This window comes from Calonectris borealis, chromosome 3, assembly GCF_964195595.1.
Source record: "Calonectris borealis chromosome 3, bCalBor7.hap1.2, whole genome shotgun sequence".
NCBI lineage: Eukaryota > Metazoa > Chordata > Aves > Procellariiformes > Procellariidae > Calonectris > Calonectris borealis.
Window position 1 is genome coordinate 45,595,420 of NC_134314.1, and position 22,799 is coordinate 45,618,218.

Genomic DNA, 22,799 nt, shown 5'->3' on the forward strand with positions numbered 1-22,799 from the left:
ATTTTTTAAACATGCTATGCTAATTCAAGCCTACTTATCTACCTGTAATTGATATTATCATTTGTATAGTGCAGGAAGAATTCTAAAAGCTATAAAACATAAAAATAAATAGATAAATAAAACCAACAATAGCAAATGCAGAGCTCATTAGTTGTGTTTGCCAAGCATGGGATGGCACTTAGTTAACAAAGGGAAAAAAACCTAAAATATAAAGTGTAACTTCAATTTCAGCCTGAAGAAAGATTAATGCTTATTCAGCCAGACATTATCAAGTTGAATATGTACTGTTATACAAAAAAAATTAAAATTATAAAAGACATCAACCTTTGCCTGATGCTGAACAGTAAATGCTGCCAGGACACTGCTAGGGAGTTCACAAAGGTGACCAATGTGTGTGGTCAAAGCATGAAGCTCTTCCACCAACACTGATGGTAACTGCGCTTCTAGTTCTTCGTATGGATGGAGCATTCCATCATTTTCCACTTTTGGAGGTTCCAGATACCTGAACACACATACACAGACACACAATCAGAAAATGGATAAGAAGCAGCTACACAGAGCTCAGTACATAACTTAGTAAATTGTGTGCAAATCTCACCTGAAGATGAAAACTTTCACATAATGCAAAAACTCAATACATTGATGCCTGATGCTCTCTGCCTCAGAGTGCAAATTTGCAGCTTGACCTGAAGTAAAACAGATCAACAGCTTAAAGCAGATGTGCCCACACTGTGACTCATTTAACATATGCATTCTCCACAGTAATTAAACCAGACCACTGGAAAGCCACCCCCTTTTCTGAGGACAACTCGGGAGGTGCCTGGTGGTAAACACCCACTTCTAACTGTCATCTTGCCAAAGGGATCCATTCTTTATCTTATCATCTCAGGAGCACATCCAGATACAGAGGGAAAAGAAGGCATCCAGTCCCTCAGGAAAGGTGGCAGAGGCAAGCAATCAGTGCTAGAAGAAATCATTCAGCCCTACTGCCCTGCTCCCTCTCTGCTTCCAAGACACCTTCAGAAAAGACATGTGTGAAACAATTTCTGAGCATCCTTTTCTCTTGGGGGACTTAAGCAGGTGGACTTATTTGGAAACATGCTTTGTAACTTCTCTTCCTAGGAAGCATCACTTTGTTGCACAGTGCCTTAAGATGTATAATGCTAAGAGCCATCCATTCACAATCCTGTAGCCTGCCTTTCACTTGCAGCTGCATATCCTTTCAGCTAGTTATTGCAACTATGTGTCTCCTTTCCTTTGCTCTCTGAAGCTGTTGTTCTCATGGTGTTACCCTCCTTGCACCTGCAAGCTCAAACACCATCGTTACAGCAGAGATTCATTGGAAGCAATTGCCACTGGTGTTGAGAATCATTCCTTATTTTTTCCCCACACCTTGCCTTGTAGCTTTCAGTTTATATTACCGAAAGATGAAACTCAGTGCGTAACAAAGCAGATACAGTCATTTAAATACCTGATAACTACTGGCCAATAATATATATACACAAATGCTTAGCAACCAGTCAGCCTGCAACACTTGTACCTGATTAAGCACATGCCAATCATTGCTAAGAGCATCATAAATGGGAACAGCAAATGAGGAGTTTGAGCAGGCCCCAGTGAAAGTGTATTGCACTAGAGGAGATGCATGGCAAAAACTCTGTGTCACCTGCTGCACTGGACTGCGTGTCCAGGGAAAAGCAGTTGCCTTTTCTCCTCTCCCCAGCTGGCCACTGGGGAATCTTCCCCTTCCTTTTCTTCCTGTCTCTCTTCCCTTTGTTTCCCTCGTCCCCTCCAGGTAACCTTCAAGGTCACGTATGCCCCTTGTTAGGGACCCCACAAATAAAGTTTTGTTTCCACTGAGTGAAGCAAAATCAACTGGTACAAGTACCATAATATTCCAGTGTACAGCCTACCCCCATCACATAAGAAGCCATAGGATCTGCCATGGTAATGTACCATAGGTTTAGAGGCTCAGATCACTCTGTTCTAAAGGAATTATTTATAGATATTACTGCTGCTTTGTAGCAATTACAAATATTTTATCCTAAGTTCTTGGAAGTTCTGTTAAGCAAAATTTTGTATTACAGTATTTCACTACAAAATCTTTCACATATATCATAAATCATTGATCACTGAAATAAGTGGAACAATACAGGAACAGTGTTAAAAACAGATCAGGCATTTTCAAAAAAAAAGGCAAAACAACACAGAGCATAAGAAAAGATTTTATATGGCTTCCACATTGCACAGTTCTCAGTATCAAGGCTCCAAAGCTCGTTAAGACTGATAGGAAATTAAATGAAACATACGATATTGATATCTGTATAAACATATATGCACAACAAAGATTTACTGAGCTAAAACTTTAAACTGGTGTTTTAAACAGTGGCAACAGCACATTTATCTAAGACATCAATAATACTTACCATCACATTGCCTGATCATTTTAAATATTTTAATTCTCACAACACTCCTCTACTACTAGGTTGCTTGTATCAAGGGGGAACTGAGTCACAGATGTATCAATGACTTGCTCAAAGTCACAAAGAAAGCCTGGTGCAAAGCATAAAATTCAAGTTTTCTATTTTTCTAGCTTATTTGACAAAAGGAAGAACATGATACAGAGAAGAGAACCAAGCAGATGCTTAAATTTAAGGGAGAAAGAACTACAGAACCGTTTTTGCTGTCCAGCTCCCATATAAAAGTTCAAATGTAATTTAAAATAAGGTTATTTCCACTTATGTATTAAATGTCAGCAAAATTAGACTTTTAAGATACAATCAACAAAAGCTTGATTGTATGAAAAGCTTGACAATAAATTCATACCAATGATTTAAATGGCAGAGCATGAAAATATCAAACCAAAATAATAATGTGTAAAAATATTCACTTGTACTCTTAGAACACTAACAATTTATCTGTAATGAGAAGATACTACAGATAGTTTATTTCCGAGTAATTACTGAACTTCTCAACTTGCTAAGTAATTCAGCCTTCAAACTTACAATAAGCCCAAGGCTGCAATAATCCTTCAGAAACATACTGTTTCTCATGTCTTAGTATTTAATTGAAACAAAGCATTTTGTAGTGATCCCATTTTATTGATCATGCTGCAAAGATAAATTAAGTTTGTAAATAACTCTAAACTAAGCAAGTATAACTAACTTGTTTAAATGTAAGCCAAGAGAACACTGAAAAGAGCCCCAACCCACTACCTTTGTAACTAAAATAGTTATTGGGAGTTTTGATGCAACTTTCCATTTTTAATTAAACAAATTAATAGTTTTGCCAAATTCTACCTTAGGGGTGACATCTTAGCTTAAGTCAAATTAATGTGAAATTCCGCACTAAGGTTAGGAGGGTCAGAATTGCCCTGTGCACCTATTGCACAGACAGATCTGGTTCCAAACTGACCCACAACATTTCCACTACCTATTTTCACAGTACCTTACATCACTTGGTTGCCTATATTTGTACTCTTACTGCAGGTTTATGCTGGTTATATGCTGTTCTGTGGCACACTCCATAAGTCCTTGGTCAAGAGTCAAAGCACAAGTGTAATCTGTGATAATATACTTCCATAATGAAAAGGTAGTCAGATACCTATCCCAGTGTCAAATAAAATATGTTAAACTTACCAAAATCAGATGAACTCATTTGTACTAGGTTTTCCAGTCTGTATATCTGTTGCCTATTCAAAGGAATACAAACTTTTATGGTATTTATATAGGTAAAAGTTTTTAAACTACATTTTAGTAAGGTCTAAATAGAACAGAGACAGGTGAGAGGTGTTCCTTGCTTTGTATTTCTGAAAAAGCTTACAGAAATGTAAATTAGGAAGGAGTATTAGTGGGAGGCAACAGATACATCCAAGTGTGAAGGATAACAATGGATAGACTTTTTGCTTGTTTTTAAAACATTAAACACAGTAACAACAAATACAAAATAAGCTAAATATTAGGGGAGGAAAAAAACAACCACACGCACAAAAACCCCAAAAGCGATTCCCTGTAAACGATCTTTCCATAAGCATAACTCAACTTCATTTTTGACCACCGAATAAACCTGAAAGTTAGTCCTCACGGCATATGCTCAGTATACACTAAATTAATTCACTTGTGAATGAACACCAGTAAATCCTGTCAGCAGCTTTTCCCGCTTCCTGCTTAGGGCAGTCTGCTGCTTAACTTAAGCACAAAAGATAAACAGCAACAAATATAGTAGAGTAAAAGAAGAAAGTGTCTCTAGAAAAGTTAAAACACAGTTCAGTTTTGGAGGGGGGAGAGAGCATTTTTAAAGAAGCTGCTAACTGCCACTGCAAATGAAAATTAAAAAAGCTGTAACATAGGTAAGTGCTCAGCCATATTCTGCAACAACTGTTATTTTCAAGTGGTCTCAAGTATAGTCTCCACGGAGATAACGTGGTACTAAACTGAATAGATGAAAAGCACAACTGTGTAAGACAGACTTTTGAAAGAAAATGCTGCATAAACTGTACCTCATTTCTTATACAGTCAAAGCAGCAACTACTGAAGGATTCAAAAACAGGATACTTAGATCCAACCCAGATCAACTCTTCTTATGAAAAAAAAAAGAAAAAAAAAAATTGAAAACTAGGAAGTACTCATAAGGATCTAAAAACCCAGGTTGTAACCTGTATATTAAAGGGCAGGCACACATTAAAATTCTCTCCCTTAGCTCTTCCTTCCTTGGATAAAATCATGTCAGCTACCCAAGATTACCTTCAGCCATTTAGGTGGGTTGTGGGGTTTTTTTGTTTGTTTTGTTTTGAAATCAAAGCTGAATTTCTGCATGAATTTTTCAAGTATTTCAACCATGTAGAAAGGAAGGAAGTGTAAAGCAGGAGGACTTTATGAAAGAGGGCTATTGAGGCTGAAGTTTAGAAAGAGAGAGAGTGTCAGAAAGGAGCCACATAGGAAAAAAAAAAAAGACTCTCCACTGAATTGACAAAAGACAGAATACAGTGGGCTGATAAAATAAAAACACAAACTGGGCGTGAGAAGTATAACAAAGATATCATCAGTTAAATAAGTCATTTTAATTTCAGTTTGCATTTGTACCTCAAAGATTGGTCCTCATGGTTGTTAATCATTAAATCATTTGATTTGCAAATAAATATTCTGACAGTTAAACTGGTACTTCTGTTTATTAATCAAAGTTATATTATCTTAATATACCCACTTAAATGGTTACATAGCTCTTACTCACTTTGACTCACACATCTTCAATCACATTAAAAAAATCACAGGTAAGAATTCTTTTTACTGTGCAATTAATGTTTTTAACTTGCAGTTCTGCTGTATAAGGTTATTATTTATTACAATATTGAAAACTATTAACAATCTTCAATATTTACAGACACATTAAAAAAACTAGATTTCTGTAATTTAAACGTAGATATTATCTGTACTTTATAAATTGAACTATTTACAGCCACCTTGTCCTCAAGAATCATTGTAACTTGTACTTAACACATATGACTTCTACAATGGAAAAAGGAGTTCTCCTACTTTCAGTTGTCAACTGGTCTATAAATGAAAGTGTTCCATTTTATGACTGAACAAATGAACTGAAAGAGAGAATATCTTTGCAGAGGGACTTGTCACACCAAAAGACAGCTTAGCAACCAAACTCTCATAGCCAAGAGTTAGCTGAAATCCATTATTCCACCAGTTTGGTAGGTTTTAAAACACGTATAGCTTGAAAAACTTAAAAACCACAATAAAATATATTATGCCTCATGTGCATTGCTATTACAATTACAGAGCAGTTTATATTACAGAAAAAAAATTTATTTAATTCAAGAGATCAACTACATCACTGTCTCACTGCCCAGTGATTTTATGTTAATAAACAACAAACAGATCAGACTAAATGCTGAAAGAGATACAGTGTTTCTTTTCACTAAATTATCCTCCGATCTCCTTCATTATCAGATTTTTTAAATTTTTTTTTTAAATCACAGTGAAGTCAAAGCTTGCATCAAACAAGCAAAGCTAAATAATATTGGTTTTCATATACGTCCTGTCATCTATGCCATTGCGTTTCAATAAGCCAGACCCTATTAATGATGTTTCACATCATGCCCTTGGTCATACCCTAAAGGGATGGAAGAATCCACTACAATCAAAGGAATGATGGAATATATCACATATATTTGTGGAATCATACAAAAGCTCCTCTCCCATCCACTCTCTGTATGTGCTGTACATCCTGAGGATTATCAGTAGCAAAGAGGATTATCGATGATCTGTGTATTTGCATTGACCAGATTAAACATCTACATTGAATTAGTCAAACACTCAGTAACTGTATCTGAAGAGATTGCTGAAGCTATCCTAATCCAAACAATTGAAGGAAGTGCTGCATCCAGCATTTACAGTATTTGATTTTTAACCTCCACTTTTCTTTATGCACAAAAAAAGGACTTAAAATCTTCAAAAGACAAGTTTAATTATATGGTAGCACAATCTCATTCAAGGACATCTTGTATAGTTTATTCGTATATTCCAAAGCTAGAGCCTTCTAAATTAATCACAACACTATTGTACTAACTACACTTATCAATTTTTATCTGAGGATGGCTAAGATATGCACCACACTGCTTAGAAACTTATTATTAAGTCCCATAATATTAAAAATCTGTGACACAAAATTTACTTCTTCCCGTAATTCCATCTGTGCCTTATCCATCACTTACTGGAGTGTTAGATAGACAGCATAATCTTTTTAGATGCATTGCATAGCCCATAGTCTTTTATGATTTTATTATCAAAAACTTGAAAAGTTTGTTACATCCTTAAGGTGGGTATAATTACAGAACTGGATTAATTATAAAATACACTAACATTATCATACCTAAGTAATCCAAAGAGAAGTCCACAGGATTCAACTAATGCCATTTCAGTAACCCACTGAAAGCCAAACATTTCCACTACATCTTCTTCATAGTCATTTGGAGAAGGATCTAGTCTCAGCAAAACCCTGTGAAATAGAGCCAACAATATTCATACATTCCCCAGTAATAAACCTATAGAATACAATATCTACAGTTCGCTTATGTATCACTGATATTTTATCAATATATCAGCAACATGTATACTACAGATAGGAAGGTGTAGCAGTACTCTCAAAATACAGACTGTTATACCTTTTACAGCAATATAATATATAATACATAAAATATGACAACTCCTAGCTTCAAGAGCATAAAAACATGATATAGTCACAGGGCACAGTATATTTTAGAAACAAATAAAAATTAACAACCTTCCACCTTGAAGCATCTTCATCCTTACAAAGGGGCTGAGACATAAGTTACAGACTACTTCTTAACAGAACAGGCTGCTACATTAGACAACATGCTCCGCTGTAAGTCTATGTTTGGAATCTGTCTCAATGTACACTACATGCCTAATAACTAATGTTAGAACATACATTTGTTCCTTTATATACATTTAATAATATTTATATGGAACGCACTAATAAAAGCACGTTAATAGAAGCACACTGCTAGGTAGGTGAACTGATGAGGGTCACAAAATGTGACTTCATTATTAGAACTTAAATTAACATTAGGCCATGACTACCCTTTGCTCTGGCTAAAAAAAAAAAAATAAAATCAGAATTACCATTTTACTGAAAGTGGAGAAAAATCAGACATCTGTATAGATTGTTAAAACATTATTAATTGTGCAAATACAAAAATATTTCATTAATGTGCTTTCAAAAAAAATCACAGCAAGCTGTATAATAACAACAACAACAAAGACATCAAAACAAATTATTTCAGGATTTTCCCACTGACTTTCATAAAATACTTCAGCATAGATGAAGCTGAATTCACTAAGATGCAAGAAATATTTCTATTTTTAAAAACAAAAAAACGTACTGGGCAAGCACTTGGTTTTCATTATATGACACACTAAATTCATATTCTTCTTGAACTATGCAATATTACCAATTCAGTTCTCAGAGGCAAAAAGAGCATCTGCTGAATAACCGCCTCAATCTCCCACAACACCTGTAGTTCACTTGGTAACTGCCTAAACATCGGTCTGTTCTGAAGCCTTTAGCGATTAAATTCACTTACTCCTGTTCTAGATAATGAAGACAGAGGAGTCCCTTACATGCAGGCTTTTCCAAGAATTTACAATCCAAGTAGACAAGGTGAATAAACGACAGGAGAACAGTATTATCATGACTGTAGTGATCTGGGAAGCCTGTCTACATACAAGCTCCTGAGTGAGTTCTGTCATGAAACGGTTTCTGTCATGAAACGGTTTCTGTCATGAAACGGTTTCTGTCATGAAACGGTTTCTGTCATGAAACGGTTTCTGTCATGAAACGGTTTCTGTCATGAAACGGTTTCTGTCATGAAACGGTTTCTGTCATGAAACGGTTTCTGTCATGAAACGGGGCCTTGTCAGTGTGGAATCCAGTACAGATATGTTCATGCAGACACAGGCTCTCTCAATGCCCTACTTGACATCAATTTGAATGAATGTGCTCTGATCCAAGGAAAAAAAAAAAAAAGATAAATAAGGTAGGGAATGGAGAGGTGCAGCAGAATCCCCTTTAAGGCTTTACAGAAAAGACTGTGGAAACGAAGGTTAAGAAAAAACCAAAGTAACAACACAAAATATGAGGCTTGGCAGGAGAAACCCACAGTAAGTATTCAAGTTCAAAGGTATACAGAAAGTACTGGGAAAGACAGACAGAAAGATCATGTTTCTGTAGGAAAAACAAGACAACCCCTGCAGGATCAGCAAATGGCACAGAAAACTAAGCTGGATCACAGACAGTAAAGAAGATATTAACTAAACCAAAATAACGTTTTAGAATCTCATGGAAAATACTTACTTGTTATGCATGTGACTTCTGAACCTTAAATCCAGAATGCATGCAAAGGTAGAGCTTTGAGAAACATGGTCTTAAAACTACAAAGGACAGTCCCAGTGATCTCGGGAAGCTGGGCAGAGCAGGTTTGTTTCTATCACGTGGAAAAGAGAGAAAGGGCCAGCACTGAATAGAGCATACAACTGGAGAAAGCAGTGCTGCAACCTCCTCAGAAATTTAAAGGGTCTTGGATGCTATTGCCCAACAGGCCAGTTTTGAAGTGTCCTAACAGGCCTGTAACAGGTCCTTTACAATACCTTAAAATAAGTTCACAAAGCTAGGAACTGTACCTAGAAGATTGTTCAAAGCAGTTTTCAACACAATTGCCCTTCCTGCTTTGGTATACCACCAAGTTGATCTCAGGATCGTAAGAGCTGAAGAACAAAACTGATTTGGAAACCCTGTCAGCATTTAGAGGCACCAAACACCAGTGGAAAGAACATCTTAGAAGGGTATTATATTTGTAACTCAAAAAAACCCCATACCTCTTAAGAGATCCACTTGCTAAATAAGACTCTGCAGGGAAGCTTCTCCCTCCATTTTGATTGTCAAAAGCACAGGAAAAACAAGGTAGCTTTGAGTTCTCATTCTCCACTTCCATTGCCATCTCCAAGCTTTCAGTGAGAAACAGGGGTGTGGAGGAAGCCACAAAGTCATCGTCCATCATTTCCACCTGATCCAGAAAATAAATAGATAAATCAAAAAACACTCCTAATGTTTCTTCAAACAATTTTCTCATTGTTACAACTCCCCATAATGCTTCAGCTCAAGTGAGGACACAAATCTGACTAACTGTAACATCAAACTAACAAACAGAGAGATACCACCAAGAAAGGCAATCATGGTCTTCATGCCCTGGCACGCAATTCTGCTGCTTTGTGCAACTTCATCTTCCTCCACCAGAACCTGTTCAGGGAATCACATCAGTGAAAAGGTAACCCTACAAAAACCAAAACAGGTTCATTTTCTTCTGGTTTAGCTCTCTAAATTGACTAGTCGTGAGGTTAGACGAGCACGAGGGTAAAATAAGAGGCAGGAATGCATTACAAGGCACGGGCGAGCTACTTTCAGCAACACTTCATTTTGCAACCAGCATAGCTATGCTATGAAAATACATCATGCATTACAGGCTCCCGGTTGTTCATGACTTTAAGGCAATATTACAGCTCAAATTCCTTCTAAGAAGCAGTAAATACACCCCACGTGATAATTATGGAACCCTGAAATGCTAACGTTCTAAAGCTCAGAAGATGATTCTGACATAGCTTAAGTTGGAAGTTTCTATTAAAAAAGTCTGACTTCCCAGGAGTCTGAAAAAAAGAGAAACAAAAGCAAAAGGAGAAGGAAGACCATGTCCAACAGAAGTTCACTGTATACTTAACACTAGTGAATTAATGTTTTATACAACATACTGAAAGAGTAGAACTAGGCAACAGGTGCCACAGAGTTCTACAATAATATGCAAACAATATAATTAAAACTATTAACTCCAAATTAAGTTTTCAATTTCATTGCTGGCAGTTTTTGATACTGTTCTTGCAGAAACCAGTTTACACCCTGGCTAGAGGTTGGTAATACAGAGGCTTGACAGAAAAATGAGCTCAAGGAAGAAAAAAGAAGTTTCTGTCCTACTTTCACCCATTCATTCACATTCCTGCGGTTGTGCAGCAGAAGCAGTGGCAACTCTTAAGTGAAAGGATGACTTCAGTGCTTCAGTTTACAGCAGGACCCTATGTATAGGTGTGTTACCACCTGGCAAGGCAGAAATAAGCAGCTAAAGGGAATGCCCTAAATCAGAAGAAGAGTTTCTAGGGAAAGTTGTTCAATTTAGGGTATCAAGATAGAAAACACTGGGGAAAAAAAGTACTAAAAGGGCAGCTCTTCACGGTCGCAACTCACGTCAGTTCTGTACTTGTCTATCACATCCCTGACCCAGCGGAACCAATTACTGACGTTAAGCACCGCAGCCTTGGCCAGCCATGCTGGAGAACAACTTCCCAGGCGGTTGCAGTCCGCGGGCAGGAGCTGCAAACCGGCGATAGAGCCGCCGGGAGCAGCACCCCAGCCGCCTGCCGGGCGCCGGGGAGCGGCCACCGGCCAGCACACCCGCCGGGGATCTGTCACGAACACGATCCCCACCCGTAACGCCTGCGGCCCAGCGCCGCTCTCCTCTCCCCGGAGGCGCTTCCCCGCCGCGCCGGGCCCGGCCAGGCCCAGACCGGGCCGGGGGGATGCGCCAGCCCCGCTAGACCGCGGCGGGCCAGCACCGGGACGGGACGGGACGGGACGGGACGGGAGAGCGGGGGTGGGGGTAGGAAGGGCGGCGCTGTACCTGCGCGCTGGCGGGGGCGCCGCTCCCCTTCCGCGCCCCGGACACTTTTCCGTACGTCCCGCGCGCCACCGTCGGCCCAGCACTGCGCAAGCGCCGCGGCGCCGATTGGCCGCCGGCCGCCCCTCCTTCCCCCGCCGCCCGGCTCTCCTCCGCCCCGGGAGGGGGGGCGCCCACTCGCCCGCCCGCCTGCCCGCTCCCTTCCGCTCTCCCTTCTGCGCCTCCGCCCGCCCCTCCCCTCGCCTCCCCGCCTCAGGGCGAAGCGCCGCGCGCGCCCCCAACCGCCGCCCGCGAGGCGGCTCCCCGCCGGCGTCGCCGCTGCGGGGCGGCTGCCGGCCCCGTCCTGCCAGTGCGTGCCCCCGCTGGGCCTCTGCCCGCCGCCCGTAAGGCCCCTCCAGGCACGCGCGGGCCCCGCCGTGCTTCCCTCGGCGTGAACTCCTGCCGCCCTCCCTCCTGCCCGCCCCCGGCTTCTGCTCACTGACCCCCTCCTTCCTACTCTCACCCGTGCTGCGGCCACATTTCCCAGCCCCTGTTAGTTACCGATGTGCTTCTTACTCGCCCGCTTCTTGAAATTTAGGTGGGGTTTCCTGGCAGCCGCTGCCCGCCCCCCCCAGCCCACAGCACTCTCGCAGCTGCCCTAAGTGCCGGCAAGCCCCCTGTTTTCACTGCTTCGCTAGATGTCCCTTGCTTGGCCAGCCACCACAAGTGGTTTCTGGCCACCTCTACCTGAACGCCACCATCTTGCCACTGCTAGTAAGTGCCTCAGATCACACTGCTGCTTCATAATCTTCTTGTACTCCAACTGTCCACTACCTTTCTTTGGTTTCCTTCCCGTCTAACCTGTACCTGAACCTCAGTTTCCTTCTTCTCCTCGGCCTCCTCAGTTCACTCATCCCCATGCTCCCTTCACAGCCTCGGGCAAGAGGTCCTGGTCTTTTCTGATGCCTTACAGACCCTGATCCAACCTTCCCATGTCTGTCAGGTACTGCTCCCATCTCCGTACATGAAACTTTTGTTTCTAACAAGAAAGTTGCTATAAAAAGTTTTACTGTTGCTGCTACAGCTTGCTGTGAAAACTCTCCTGTGATTAAAAATGCCTCGTTTGCTCCTGTGTCTGTAAGAATCCCTCATTTCCTCCTTTAAATTCCTGTCTAATTAAAAAACAGTACATCATGGTTAAATAAAACTGTACCCAGGATAACCCTGATTTCCATATGCAGATTTATCTGCACTGACAGCCCCCTCTCCCTCTCTTAGTCTTTCTGCTTCCTCTCTCCCTCCCTCTCTCTCCCTCTTTCTCTTCCCCTTTCTTTCTCTTCCTCTCTGTCTTTTTGTCTCTCTTTATGTCTATTGCATTGTGCCTGAATAATTTTCAGCCTTTTTTTTTCCTCCCCCTTGCACACACATGCTAAAATAACTAGACAAAGATGCAAGGTGGTTGCTGCAGTCCCCGTCTCTAGGACAAAACCAAGAAAGCTTGTGATTGCAATGCCACCTTTCCTTTTTTTTTTTTATTTTTTTTTCCCCACCCATGCTCGGTGATTAAACTTCCCCAGGATGGGGAAGAAAAAGGAGCTGGAAATGAAATAGGGTTGAGGAAAAATCCCATTGCAGCAGCTGCAGCCAGTGGTGTCTGCTGCCAGATGTGCTAAGGTTGCTGGGGTCCTTGACACTAAAAGGCAGTATTAAAATATTTGGAGACAAAAGCTGCATCCTCAGTGATCATTTTCTTTATTTAACATGGCAGCAGGCGCCGTGTGGGGGAAAATCAACACGCTGGATGTTGAATTGGACTTTTCTCCTTTCTAGGATGAAAGGATGTTTTCTATCCCGTGCCAAGAGGGAACTGAGGTAAGAGAGCTGATCCAGCTCCTGCTTTTTCATAGTATATTTTCTAAGCATCTTTTCTGACACAACCTATAGATATGTGTGTGTGTATATTTATATATTTCTATGTTGGTATATTTGTGTATTCAGTTTCAAGTCAGTAAGTAGTAATGTTTTTTTTCTGTCTTCACATCAACCCAGAGAAAGTTAATTCAGAATATATATTCAGAGCTTATTCGGAAGGGTTATTTTGTGGGTTTTTTTTTGAATACGTTTTTGTTTCCAGAAAAGACTTCAGCAGTGACATCATGGTCGACAGCTAATATTAAAACCAATTTTCAAAGTCTTAAAAAAAAAAAAGAAAAAAAAAACCCCAGTAACTTTGCGATAAGAAATTGTGCTGGAGAGTCATATGCTCTGTTTTTCGGTTGCACTCTAAATATTGGAAGTCTTATTAAAGCGATAGTGATATTTTTTATTATTATTATTATTATTTCTAGCACAGAAGCGATGAATGCTGCATAATTAAGTACAGTATTTAATTTGGCTGTTGTGAAGCAAAAGAATAAGGTAATAATTTTTATTGTACTAATCAGACTCAAGATGTTCTCTGTGTTAATTGGGTTAAAAAAATTGCAGTACTTATTAGAAATTCTAATTTCACAATGCAGCACTGACAATAAGCTCAGCCAGTGAATTATTCACATCTTTAATTTGCTCTCTTAATGACAGTGTTCTGTAATCAGAGTGCAGAGACTGCTTCCTATGCATTATGTATGATGTTCAGGACTTAAATGCAGGACATTATGAAGCCTCTCAGTGGCTCAGTAATTAGTTTTCCACAAGGCAGGGCTTAGATATTCACAGATGAAAGTCTACAGTTGAGATAATGTTAAGGTGGTGACTCATGCTAACAAAAGCAGGGAAGTTCAAATTTAATGCTGAAACTGCTCTCCATTCTCCATCATTGTGCGTAGGTGCAGGGGGAAGGGAAGAAAGTCTTCAAAACTAGCCCGCCATGGTGAGTACGCTGCGGACAGCCCAAGGGGGCAAACGGGGGTCTCATTTCGCTTTGGAGACGTGTTTTTGCCACTTTACTGATCGGAGGATGGAGGTGGAGCTGCGTTTTGTGCCTCTTTTTAAAGGTTGTGAAAAGGGCAATAATGTACATGCCACCAGAGAGCAATCATCTGTAGAAGAGATTACATGTATTTTAAAGGATTTTATCCGAAGCACAGGCCTTTGTAACTTTGTCAAATTAGGATGTTTTGAATGGGAGCTACTTTGTAATGTGTCGAAACTTTGAGAACACCTGATGCTTGCTATATTGCTGTTGTACCTATTTCAGCTGTCATGGTCTTCATTGTACACACATTTTAAAAAACATTATTTTTCTAACAGTTTAGTTCTCACCATCCAAAATGTGAATCATAATGCAGGTCTGTTCTTTTTTCCTTGGATCATTTACCTGGTGTTACATCAGGGGATTTAAATGTAGAGACTACGCATGGTTATGTAATTTTCCTACTTCTACATGCTGCTTATTGTAGAATAAAGCCCAATAATATTGAAATGAAGTTGGAAAATATTACTTTTTCCATACTTAGTCACTAGTCAGACTAGCAGCTGTACATTTGTCCTGAGTTCTCACATTAGAACAATCATAAATTTTTACTGGAAACAAAATATCTGACTAGAGAAGGTTATTTACTTATTTTGTGTTAACTCTCCAAAGACTACTCTGAAATAAACATATTCTTGTGTAGTATTTACAGGATTGTGATTCTAATTATTAAAGATGGGCTACCAATACAAGTTTTAGGCTTAAATTTAAAAAAAAAAACACTAAAGATCCCAACTTGATAGTCAAGTACCGATATGGGATTAAGAATTTTGGTACATCTAGATTTTTGAAGCAAAATATTTTAAAGCTAATTCCTTTAAAAAACTTTCACCAAAGACTACATCTGGAATTCAGTGTTATTAGCAGCTGTTGCTAGTGTTGTCTGGCCTTAAGGCCGTGGGAAAAGTTACTAAGTCATTGCTCTTAGCAAACAAAGTGCTATATACTGTGACTGGATTAGACATTATGTTTATGTATAGTCCAGTCCTGAAAGTAATTACCATTAAACTGTTGAATAAAGAAGCTGCGCATTAGATCAATGTAGCTAGGTGACCCATAGCTAGAAGATTGTATCAGAATCCAAATGATTGTCTGCATGAAGAAATTGATTGAGTCTTTTGCAGAATATGACTTTCTTTCCAAGTCAAGATCCCACAGCAAGTGATACTGTAGTATGGTATCACTATCACTATATAGCTACATTTATTTGGTCACCTCAGCATAAAATCATACAGTTGAAAAGGACTCCAAGAAGGCGTCGTGCCCACCCCATCACTCTTCCATCAAAGCCAGGATCAATAACATTTGTCTTTTTAAATGAACGCTTGCCTGTCTTTGTAAAGATTTGTTATGGCTACTTACCCAAGTAAGTATGCTATTCCAGCATTTCACTAGTCTTCTCATTAGAATGTTTTTCCTGATTTCTGATCTTAAACTTAACTTGCTGAAAGTAAATTACTTGAACCTATTACTTTTTGCACAGTGGTTACAGGGAATTTATTTTCCTCTTGCAGCAGACTTTTACATATTTGAGATTCTTAGTCTCACCGTGTTTTCACTGTTTTCACCGTGTTCTTCTCTTATCCAATCCCAATTCATTGTTTTCTTCTTTACAGAAAAAAGTGCTTTTTTTTTTTCTTGTACTTCAGATCATTAATTCTTGTTGCTCTCTTCTGGCCTCTCTCTGTTTCTTCTTTCTTGAAATGCACTGCTCCAGACTAAGGCATGATATTCCAACTGCCATATAAGTGCTACATTTTCATGTAATGAAAGGTAGTTTGTCACTTCTGTTGTTTTCTTGAGAAAATCTTAACAACGTGACTTGCACATTGTGGGTGGAATGATGTCTGTTAATCTAGTACAATATGAAGAGATGCAACATGTGTTTGGATAGGTTTTTAATTCAAAGGTTTATTTCCTAGCAGGAGTCTTCATGGACATATTATCTGACTCTCATGGTAAGTGCCTGTGACTGACCTGATTAGTGATGTCCAGATATGAGCTGTCATACTGAAAAGAATATCTGAAGTGTTCAGTCCTCAGAGGATTGTTTCAATCGTGCTCTACAACTACCTAAAAGGAGGTTGTAGCAAGGTGGGTGTTGGTCTCTTCTCCCAAGTAACTAGCGATAGGATGAGAGGAAATGGCCTCAAGTTGTGCCAAGGGAGGTTTAGATTGGACATTAGGAAAAATTTCTTTACTGAAAGAGTGGTCAAGCACTGGAACAGGCTGCCCAGGGAAGTGGTTGAGTCACCATCCCTGGAAATATTTAAAAGACGTGTAGATGTGGCGCTTAGGGACATGGTTTAGTGGGCATGGAGGTTTTGGGTTGGCGGCTGGACTCGATGATCTTAGAGGTCTTTTCCAACCTTAATGATTCTATGATTCTAAGAAGCACTAACGGAGAGTCAAAATTTTAGCCTGTGCCCCTGTTGTGAAGCTGCTTGTGTGGCCAGAACTTTTCCACATAAACCCAGCCAGATTGGACAATCTGAGTTTGAGGCACTACAACGATCAGGTGAGAAAACTTTTTTGTGAAAGTGGCAAGGGTGTTAGTGGCAACAAGAAAATAAGGTCCTGGGTTAACTGCAGCAAAGATGAACAATATGTTTTAGTTAAAAAAAAAAAAAAAAGGTTAGAAATTTAGCCTGTTCTAACTAGCCTAGAAGATTCGTTCTACATCTGAGCTATGTATCTGGGAAAGAGCAAATTGTTGTCTACCCAGTCTGTTAAAGTAAAGTGGATGTCAATTCATTTTTAGCTCTGAGGAAGAAAGGGCCCTCTGTCATTCCCAGGTCAGAGGAAGACAGTTCATACTATCCTTGAGTTGTCACGGCATGGGAGGAGAACAACATTTCTGAAGCCAAAATGGAAGTGTCATGTGTCTGAAGAATTAAAGATGACTTGCGATGTTTCCAGGGGATCAGGGTTAATATAATCTGGTCATGAAGACATAGTGGCTACCAAAGAAAATTTTAAGGACCTTTATGTGATTACGCAGGCATGTATTTAATGTATTTGGAACGTAATCCTTTTACTGTCCTCTTACTGGCTTGTAACTTCTCGTGTTCAAGAATATTTCAAGTTTTTTGGAGTGATCTAATTCATATTTCAGTATTTGTTCTTATATCAAAAAGCTAAGAAAATAGTTTTAACTCAGTGCAATTTTTAGTGATATCTCTAATAAAAAGTTAAGAAAAATCCATCCATAATATATTTCCAGGAGTAGTATTTTGTGCTTTTATTTATATTACTCCAGGCTCAAGTACCATTATAAATATTAGGTTCTGAAGTGTATGATGAGTTAAGTATTTCCAAATGTCTTCTCTTAATCTAGCCTGATAATGCAGTCCTTTCATATGCATAATTCCCATGAAAACCAGTGGGAGTACTACATTGTAGAAGGAATAATGGATACATATGCCAGGGTATCTCCCTTTTGAGTCATTATTTTAACTTGATTGACAAAGAATAAGGTTAACCAAAAGAAACAAATATTGAGAGTGGAAAGAGAGTTATTGATAATATTTTGAAATCCAAATTTATCTGTTTCTCCACTGAAAGATATATGCCAATGGAATAACAGTAATCAGAATATCTGATAGAAATCTCAAATACATTTACATTCACTAGCGCTTTCCGGGAAATACTTCATAAGTAGATCATATATATTCTAGTCAGTAAAATTCCATATAATTGACTCAATATTAAGAATTCCAACTTATATATAAACCTATGTATATATTATATAAAGTAGAATAGTGATAAATATTCATATTATAAACTCAGTTTGGGCTTTTTTGCAAAGTCTAACTAGAAATAGCATAATGTACTGTATGAGTTCACATACTCAGTTTTCTATAAAATGTAAATCCATAACGCTTTGCAGTTCTTATCTGCAACCATAGTAGGCCAGACAAAATAGTAGTGAGAATACTTAATACTGCACAAAAGTATCTTGCTGCTTCCAACTGGCTTCTTTTCTGTCTCATCGTTCATACTTACTTTCTGTACCAAGTCTCATGCTAGGAGCTACTTCGTATCCTCATTAAACTCCAGCTTTCATTGCTCACTTGCTAATTTTTCAGCCATTCTTTTTAAACTTTTCCCCATGCTTGGTTTGAAGCTCAGGAGGCTTGTATTATTACCAAAACATCCCTCCTTAAAACTCTTTTGTAACATTGCTACATGAGTTGACAACAGTTAGACTGCTGATGTCCTTGAGATCTCTTCCTATCACACTATTTTTTTTCATTTTTTTCTCGTAAGATCCTATTTCTTGTCTCTTTGGATTTAGATTGCAAGGTCTCTGGTGAAAACACCGTTGGTTTTTTCTGTGCTTGTATAGAGCGCAAAACAGAGGGCTTTTAGGCTCTGTCTTAATACGATGAATAATCATGACAGTAGTAATACAAATAATGTGTGCAGTTAATAATTTTAACTGCTACCCTTTTAATTCCTAGTAACACAGACAGACTTTTCAACTCCTAACAACTTCTTTGCAATAGAATTCCATCTGGATCCTGGGAAATTGACACGTTAGGGCAGTAGGAAACTGAGGAAGAAAGGGGCCGAATAGAAGCAAAGCAGAACTTATCCTCAAAATATTTCTGTTCATTGCTCTCTATTTATTATCTTTGCTTCTCCTATGTAATACTTCATCAAAAAAACCCTAGGTCCAATAACAACTGTGCTGAAAGCTTTTTGGCTCTTCGGTACGTAAATTGTTTCTGGTGTGTGGTCTGGTAATACAGACTCTGTAGGTACGGCTGAAGGATTGTATCAGTCCAGCTGCAGACTGAGAATATTTTTGCCAGAAGGAATAGCTTTGGCTGAGAGTGACTGTGGTGGAGCAAAAAATTTCTGTGAAAAAGAGACGTTATAAAGCTGTGGTGGGAGCATCATGGTGTAAACAGGGGTCAGGATGTTGAAAGGCAATGCAACTTGCTGGCACAGGGATTGGCAAGGAGAACCATGAAGGATTGCTGGACAAGGAGGGATATAGAAATGTGACCGATATAAGTAGGACTCTAAGAGCTATGAGCTCTTGAGGATACACGTGTATAGGGTTTAGAATCAAGGTCAGGCTGGGAGAAGACTATACAAACTAGGCAATGTCAAGGAGGAGTTTGTTCAAAGAGTGAGGGGGAAAAGATGATGCACAGTCCTGGAAAGAACCAGTGCTTTTAAGATGTTGTGATATACTGGATGTTGGAGGATGGGTTTCTGGCTATCAGCATTTTGGTGTACTGTGCGTTGGTAATATCAAATGTGAAGATATACTTGGGGAACTGGAAGGCACAACTCTGCGATCCAATATGAAGCTTAGCAGGAACCTCTGGCTAAACCATATCACAAACTTTTTGGTGCAGAATTTTTAAAAACAGAATATCCACTTTACTACCACTGCATGGATTTGCAGTTGGCAGTATTTGAATGAAGGCGGTTAATTAGAAAAGAGTATAATACTGTGAGGACAGCTATCATTCCCCAACTCACACTATCTAATGTTGGGAAACAAGGCTGGGCTCCTGCTTTGCTTGTTAGCAAAGCTCTTTTTCTCATGGGTTGTCCAGAGGCTGTAAATTTAGAAAGCATATCAATGATTTGTGTGGATATGAATGTGGGCATCACACAGAGGCACTCTAAGTGTAAACTACATTTTCAAACAGGTGTCTAAAAAGCAAAATAGCTAGCTTTAACCAGTGTAATCTGAAAATTACAATAATCATTCAAGAAACTGTATCTCTGATAACTTCATCTGCAGTTTCCAAAAGTATATAATTTTATCCATTCTTGTCTCATGTCAGTAATATTCCCTTTTCATTTTTTCAGTGCTTTGTGCTCCTTGCCTCAGTGCAACCTGCCAAAAAGAAAATTTTGGATGACTATTGGATACTTAGCATGACTTCAAAGATTCTGAATTAAAGAAATCTGTTGATTTTTTTTTTCCCCCTCTGAATTTTATAGTAGTATTTATATAATGGAAGAAAAAAGTGCCCTGCGTATCTCAGGTCCTCATTTAGCAACTTAGAAAACAGAGATGTCATTAGCAAAAAGGATACAAAGGCAATGGCTCAAATTCAGTTTCTCATTCTGCATAGCTTATCTGGATGATTTCAGGAACTCAGTTCATCCTTGTATCTCTATTCCTTAACTGTAATAGAAAAGGAAATCTTCCTACTTTTTGCAGAATGTAAAGTTCAAATCTCATTGGACCGAGTGAATTTTAATGCAAGTTTTCTCTCTTAGTATGTCCTTAAAGCACACCAGTGAAATCTTACTCTCATTTAAAGTCTCCAGGAGACTCCTAGATACTCTAGGACTTGAGCAAATGTATAAAACCAAGTTGGTATGAACAAGTGTGGAGATTAAGAAATGTTTCCAACGGTCAATGAAAAGTTCTGTTGAGCATCTCTTTAGTGAGATTCCTGAAAGGAGGTGGGGAAAGAGCTGATATTTAAAATGAAACAGGAACAGTGTGTGGAAGGGGTCACTTAGTGTACTGCTTGAGAAACATCTTTTACACAAAACATCTTTTTATAACTGTAGTGTATTTCTAGATTTGCAAGGGAAGTATTTAAAATACTCATTCTTAAAAGGAGTTCTGCATTGAGGTCTTCAAATTTGAATTGAGTTCTTTAGTTTCCTTTTATTTATTATTTATTTTAGGTCATCACTGCCCTGTTCATCTTATGCACACATTTATTATGATTTCCCATTGTTCTGTTTCTTAGAACTTGGTAATGACACAATCATATAGCCCTGAAGCTTTTCTTCATCCATTTAGATTTCATCAACCATGATACTTATTTCAGTGTGTGGGATTGTCACGACTGAGTGGTTTTAAGGCTGCGTAAAGAATCACTGGCAAAGGTATTGGCAAAGGGTGATTTTAATAGAAATTTATAGAAACGTGACTTAACAGAATTTGATGGCAAGGTTCACTCTATTACTTATTACATGGATTAAGTATACACAGGGGAAAATCGTATCAGAATTGTGTTGGAATGATTTGTACAGAGATTGAGGATAAAAGGGTAAGGGGGACCCTCCCGTTGAGTCACGAGGTTCAGAGAAGATCCGACTTAGTCTCAGACTTGGACAACGGTCTGTGTCTAATACAAAAGGGGATAGGAAGGTCACGAGGTTCACAGTAGACCCCCTTGCTTTCTAAACTCCTTCTCAGAGAGGAGCCTAGGCGTGGCTGGATCTACCCTTAGTCTCAGACCTGGGCAACGGTTTATGACTAAAGGGTTAAGGGTGTTTAGCAGCAACTTAGAGTCCAACAATATTTAAGCATTAATCAATTTGGCAGCTATACAAAGAATTAGTCAAGTTACTACAAATACTAAAACAACTTAACTACAGATTATACTTGTTAGTAACTGTACAGATAAGCACACAAAAATATCTAGATCAATCAATACGTATATATATACAAATGAATATGGTACCAAAGCGAAATGAAAGGCCTAGAGTTAGCTAATTTATAAAGGTATACCTGTTAAAAATTCCCCTCGAGTCCCGTGAAATACTTTGGCATTTCTCAATGGGCGAAGGGTTGAGCCCCGAGGAGTGTTTCAGCCCAAATCTTGGTGTTCCTCCGAGTATCGCAAATTCGAGTTTGCGGACTCTGAGAGGCGTCCCACTCAGAGGGAGATTCTGGCTGCAGCCTACTGCAGTCCGGGAGAGCTCAAAGGGTCTCACTCGGTACCACTGTTTATAGATTTGCAAGATGATTGGCTTTAGTCATCAGTAAATTTCCATTTTGGCTACTATCCGAGGTGGTCCAGGGTAGTAATTATGGTATTGTTTCACGGTAACAATCTTATTGCTCCACTTGAGCTATGATCCAGGTAGGGAGAGCTTCAGAGCCGTCAGAGAAGACAAATTCTCTCTTGTTTCTGTTCCCTACCTTGATCAAGTAGCTAGTGTCCCTGGTACGATCAGTGTCATTTCCCACCTTAGCCATGCAAGAGCGCTTGGTACGGCCAAGGACGCTTAACGGCCCAACTCACACACAATGGCTAAAGCTTAACAGAAGGTTCTGAAATCATATCATAGCCCAGAGGAAAAGAGGGGGGAGGAATGCACCACCACAGGGATGAGGTTGTCCGAACTGTGTGTCACAGAGCTACTTTTTAGCTAACTATACTAAAAACATATTTATAAAACTATTTCCTGTTAGGTTTATTGGTGTTGTTTTGGTTTTTTTCTCCTAGGGAAAAGGGAATAGTGAAGAAAGGAAAACCTTTCTCTTTAAAGGGATTCCAAAACCTAATAGAAACCAGTAAAACCAAATGGTTTTAAAAATGTATATAGAAATTAGTACAGTTTGTCTGAAGTTGAGCTGTTAGCCAGTACATTAAGACAACTGTATACAGATACCACTTTTCATCAGTTAATCTCAAAGCCTTTGCCAAAGTAAATGAGCTTAACCTTCATTTTGCAGATGCCCTGGCTACCTAATTTGTAAAACATGGGTGTAAAGTGATGTAATCTTTGTTTTGACAGCAACCACTTAAATAAATATGGCTGAAACAGATATTCTGGCTGAAGAGTTCATAACAGCAAACTTTAACATGACTGTACAAAGGA

General features: G+C 39.1%; 1 protein-coding gene across 1 annotated transcript in view; it reads right to left on the reverse strand.

The window, feature by feature from the left end:
• Positions 1–11,323, reverse strand: part of MMS22L (MMS22 like, DNA repair protein) — a 95,693-nt gene extending 84,370 nt beyond the window's left edge. Inside the window, exons 1-6 of the mRNA XM_075145519.1 lie at positions 11,252–11,323; positions 9,405–9,592; positions 6,880–7,005; positions 3,639–3,691; positions 599–686; positions 325–502 (exon numbers count right to left, since the gene is read on the reverse strand). Of these exons, the coding sequence (XP_075001620.1) occupies positions 325–502; positions 599–686; positions 3,639–3,691; positions 6,880–7,005; positions 9,405–9,586 (627 nt within the window). The 5' untranslated portion in view covers positions 9,587–9,592; positions 11,252–11,323. The remainder of the gene's footprint in view (positions 1–324; positions 503–598; positions 687–3,638; positions 3,692–6,879; positions 7,006–9,404; positions 9,593–11,251) is intronic.
• Positions 11,324–22,799: the final 11,476 nt, after the last annotated feature.